Here is a 5,000-nt window from a genome sequence, read left to right as displayed (position 1 = left end):
AAAAGATTCACACTTGAAATTGTTTTCTTGAACTTTTAGTCTCCATAAGGTGCCAGATTGCTTAAAACTGCATCAAAATAGAGCCTGTTGATCAAAAAAGTGCCAGTGGAGGATCCCCCACACCCCCGACAGAGGTCCTAGCTAAGACCCTAATGTCCTAAAAACCTTGAAATGTCAAAAAATTCTAGAAATGTCCAAAAATTCTAGAAACATCCTAAAAAAACTTGAAATGTCAAAAAATCTTAGAAATGTCAAAACATCCTCAACATCCCTAAGATTGTAGAAATGTCCTAAAATCCTCGAAATGACCAAAAATCTTCGAAATGTTCTAAAGTCCTCGAAATGACCAAAATTCCTGCTTTAGCACCAAAACGTTTCAGTATGTTGTGACACATTTTACCTTTATTTAAAAAAAAACTGCAGCTCCTGCGATTTGGATATTGAACTTGGCCGTACTGTGATTCCATAAATATTCATTTAATTGAGCAGAACTTGTATTTAGCGCCTCATTTTGGGATCCGCTCGCCTTTCTGACAACCATGTGGTCAAACATGCTGAGGTTAAGACGCCTTCAGATCGCTGCAGAAGCAAAACGCTTTCTGAGAACTATGTGACGAAACGAAGGCTCATACAGCTTCGTCTCTTGATCTGACGGCGGCAGATGTACGGCGAGCTGCAGGAGGACGCACTTACAGAAAACAGCATGTTCTTTTTGTCCTGGTTGACGGCTCGGGGGTCAGGAACGGGGTCCGTGTGTTTGATGACGGACACCGACTCCCCTAAAGAAGAGAGACAGACGAGCGGGGTTAGATCTGGAAATGTGACACGTAATTATCACAGCGACAACGTGACGACTGGACAGAGACGGAGCCAAACTGGGTCACAGCTCAAAGAGGCAAGAAATGCTCCCACAAACACCAAAATTAGGTTTTTAAGTCATTGCAATGGTGTGAAGGATGGTACTGGGTCAGAGCGATACCTGTGAGGATGGACTGGTCCACTCGCAGGGTGGTGGACTTTATCGAGGTCACTCTGATGTCAGCGGGCACCTTATCACCAACTGAAAGATAAAAGAAAAAATAAACAGGCTTGGATTAAAAAAATGAAATAAATTAAAAAAGACTACAAGTGTGTTAAAGTCAGTCTGCAGCAACGCGAGCAGCTCTTAGACGCTGGACTCAGCGGTGCTGCAGAATCGTGATTTTGATGAAACATTACTTTTTTAAGCACAGATTTGGTTACATTTTTTTGAATTTGTCCCACATGATGTGTTCAAGGAGTGTCAGAAATTACAATAATTTCTGGTTTTTCAGTTTCTGGCGATGAAAAACTGTTTTTTAGAGATTATTTTGTGAGAAAACAGATGGGGTTGAAAGGCACGTTTTCTTTAGAAAAGAAAACTTGAAAAACTGCTCAAAATTTTGAAATAAAAAAAATTAAAAAAACCTGCCAAAAATTTTAAAGAAAAAACCCCCAGAAAAATACATAAGTAAAATGAAGGAAGAAAAATGCCCAAAATCTTTAAAGACAAAAAAAAAATCGCAAAACTGTTCAAATAAAAAAGAACTTTAGAGAGAAAGAAAAATCCACAATTTTTTTTAAAAAGAAAAACAAAACCACCAATTTATTTTAAAGTTTTGGAGAAAAAATCCACCAAATTTTTTTAAAGAAAAATTATATCACTGAAAATTATATATTAAAAAAAAAATCTTTTTAATGTTTTTTTTTAAAGAAAACATGTCTTACATGTCTTCCTTTAAAAATCAGCTGAAAAAATAATAAATATAAAATACAGACATTTCATGTTGTCTCCCCCCTTTGTGTTTGTGATTATTTTCTTGTTTTGTTTCATTTTTTTTCTTATTAAAAAGAACAAAAAGAACCAATAAGACATCCTAAGGATCAAAACGCAGCATCGAAAAAGTGAAGCAGTATCGTTAAAACCTGAACAACAGCCACCTGCAGCCAGGCTGCCAGCATTTCTAAAAATAAGTCCATCATCCCACATGTGATGAAAGCAGGACGGCGAAGGGGACAAGATGAACTTCCACCACGTTTGTCCTCTGCAGGTTTGACTGAAGCCCTCAGGACTGTGACTCTGCAGGTGAACACTGTAACGCCGAATCACACGTCCGTGTTCACACTTTAAATCCTTGAGCAAAGAAACAATCGGCCCGAGCTGGAGCTGCAGCCGCAGGTAAACAACGGCTCGATACAACCTTGATGGAGTCACGTAGCGGCGTTCAAATGATTGATTATTTCCTCTCCTCTTTTGTTCTGTCTTCACTCTCTCTGCACACCACGTCCCCACATACGTCACACACAATCTGCACACGCATTAAATCATCTTCTGCACCACAGTCTGCACTGTCTGCTTAATAAGGCCGCATATTAAAGTTGTATTTCAGAGCCGGGACATCAGAAGTTTCTGCTGCCTCCAAAAACAAAAAGGTTATTGCTCCGTCTTTGTCAGAGCCAGACAACGAGCATTCAGCGGAAATATTTTCACAGAAGCCTGACAGAGCTGGCAGGTGAAAAATGGATGTTTTGATGTGGTCACTGATGATCTCAGAGCAGAAGAAAGACAGATTTAACCCTTTGAAACTCAAGCATATTGGCATTACTTCTTTTCAAAACAAGCAAAGAGCAACAGAAGAAGATCTGAACCAAAAATTAGCAAGACATTAGTGAAAAATACAAGAAAATTACCTGAAAATGAAAAAAAGAAAATTACCTGAATAATTATAATATTTCTGTGACTTCATTTTAAATATGTATTACTGTAAGTATACATAGTAAGTATAGATTTTCCCTGGCATTTTCCACTTTAAAAAAAAAATAATCTAAAACTACTAATTTATTGCAGTTTGTGGAACAATTCTATCAATTTGCTCGTTTTCCCACATTTTCAAAATAAATTGCACCAATATGCTCACACATCAAATGTTTAAATACTTGTGAAAGGTTCACAAAAGCAGAGCAGCACAAGAAAAGTGATGTCAACCCAGGTGTCAAAGGGTTAAAGTGACGTTCAGACGAGACCGACCCTGTTCAGAACTGAAAAGTCTTTCCTTTGCGCTTTTAAAAAAAAGTCTGCGTTCATATAACATTGTGAAAACGATCCTCGTGTACATGAATCTGCAAAAACAATCAGAAACGCTGTAGTAAGCACGCCAGGCCAGTAGTGGGCGGTTTAACTTTGTAATGACACACCACAGAAGAAGACCACGTGCCTGTGCATAAAGGCGTACTGTTCTCACAGATCTGTGCAGCTTACACTGCTACAGAGGGGGTGCCGTTTTTTTTTTTTTAAATTACACAAAAATTACCCTCTGGAACACAATAAAGTTTGCGTTTTCAGGCCTCCAGAATACCATTGTCGTGTGAACTAAACCACAACAAAAGTTTGACATTTCATTTCCGCTGCCGTGAAAACGAAGCGGCTCAGGCAGGAGAGGAAATCTGGTGTTGATTCATGAGGAAAATGAAAAAAATGAAGTATTTTAACTATTAAAACATGTAAACCAGCAGAATCTCCAACCTAAAATAACCTCTAAAAAGGTCCTCTTTAATATTTTTTTCTTGCTTTTGATACTCGATGCACTCTAAATAATAGTCATGGAAATTTCTGAACGCTCTAATATTTAACAGACTGCTTCTCTGGAGCGTCTGCGTGGCTGTGTGAGGATACTTTTCTCCGGCAGCAGATGGAGAGAGTCTGTGGGAGGCCGTGGCACAGAGTGGATCGGGGAGCAGGAGCCTGTGGGTAGGCGTTTGAAAAGCCTCTCTTTTCTGCCCTCGGCCGGTCCTGCTGCAGTGAACCTGTAGCCCCCGGCCGTCTCCCACACAACACAACACTCACGTCTCCCCCTCTGCCTCTCCCACTCCTGTCCTCTCACCACCCATGGGTGTCAGACGCAGAAATGCGGAGAGACGGAAATGGAAGCACTGGCTATTCAGCCACACGCAGCTCAGCCTCTTTATCTCTCTCCCTGTCTCTTGTCCCCTGTCTCCGTCCCCGTCGGACGAGAGAAATTCCCCCTCGAGGTCTCAGAACATTGAGAAAACGTCAAGAGGAGACGATGGAGCTCTTAGAGAGATCAAGAAATAAAGTTTTCAGCGCAAGATGAAAAGTTTTCACTGTGAAGATGTGAAGAGTGTGAGTGAAGACGGCAGAAATTCAATCAGACGTCCAAACTGTCATGTTGAAGAGCCAAACTGCTGAGAGACTCTGACAACCCTTTGAAACCTCAGCAAATCGGTGCCATTTCTCTCAGAAACATGGGTAGAAAGACAATGAGCAACTTGGTGAGAAATGATCACAAATTGCAAGAAATAAGTAGATTAAGAGTCCTGAAAACTTGTAAACGTTTTAAAATCCTAAAAAATGTCCTAAAATTAGGGCTGGGCGATAAAACGATAACGATATTAATTGTGAAATAACTTTTCTTCGACTGAAATATGAGACGTAGTCGATAGAATGTCGATAAGACGTATTCCAGCCATGTTTTGACAGAAAACACGAGCAGCCGATGATAATAAGAATAGCGCCGCCATGAACCAAATGCAGTGAAGGACTTTGACTGTAGAACAGCTGAGTGTTTGACAGCCACAGCATTTCATCATGGCGGATCAAACAGCTGATGGTCCGACAGCAGCGCAGTGAGACAGACAAACAGAGCGCAGCTTCTCCTCACAGCACCAAAGTGTCTGAAACAGACACATCTGCAGAGGTGAAAGTGACTTCTTTAGACTCTACAGACGACTTTGTGTTAGTTTCAGCTTTAATCAGACTTTGATGAATTATTTCGAAACACCAGGACGCATCGCTCAATGTCTCATCCAGCCGCTCGCGCTGAGCTCTCATTATTATTACCAGGGGCAGATGTAATGTTTTGGGGGCCCGGGGCCACAAGCACATGAGCTTATTTCCACCCTTCCTCTAACTGGGGATGTTGGCAGGCTGTTGGCAGCTATAGGAGAAGTAGGTTTGACAGAAG

The 5,000-nt window shown here is 40.8% G+C and overlaps 1 protein-coding gene across 1 annotated transcript in view; it reads right to left on the bottom strand.

Annotated features, from left to right (window-relative positions):
- atp2a3 (ATPase sarcoplasmic/endoplasmic reticulum Ca2+ transporting 3) overlaps positions 1-5,000 on the bottom strand; it is a 67,195-nt gene that overhangs the window by 28,337 nt on the left and 33,858 nt on the right. The window contains exons 6-7 of the mRNA XM_088088918.1: positions 980-1,060; positions 694-779 (exon numbers count right to left, since the gene is read on the bottom strand). Coding sequence (XP_087945044.1) covers positions 694-779; positions 980-1,060 — 167 coding nt within the window. The remainder of the gene's footprint in view (positions 1-693; positions 780-979; positions 1,061-5,000) is intronic.

Source organism: Plectropomus leopardus, chromosome 15, assembly GCF_026936395.1.
Source record: "Plectropomus leopardus strain MGB_pleo_1.0 chromosome 15, ASM2693639v1, whole genome shotgun sequence".
Lineage (NCBI taxonomy): Eukaryota > Metazoa > Chordata > Actinopteri > Perciformes > Serranidae > Plectropomus > Plectropomus leopardus.
Note: the sequence above shows the minus strand (reverse complement) of the source record. Positions and strands in the feature narration are given on the sequence as shown.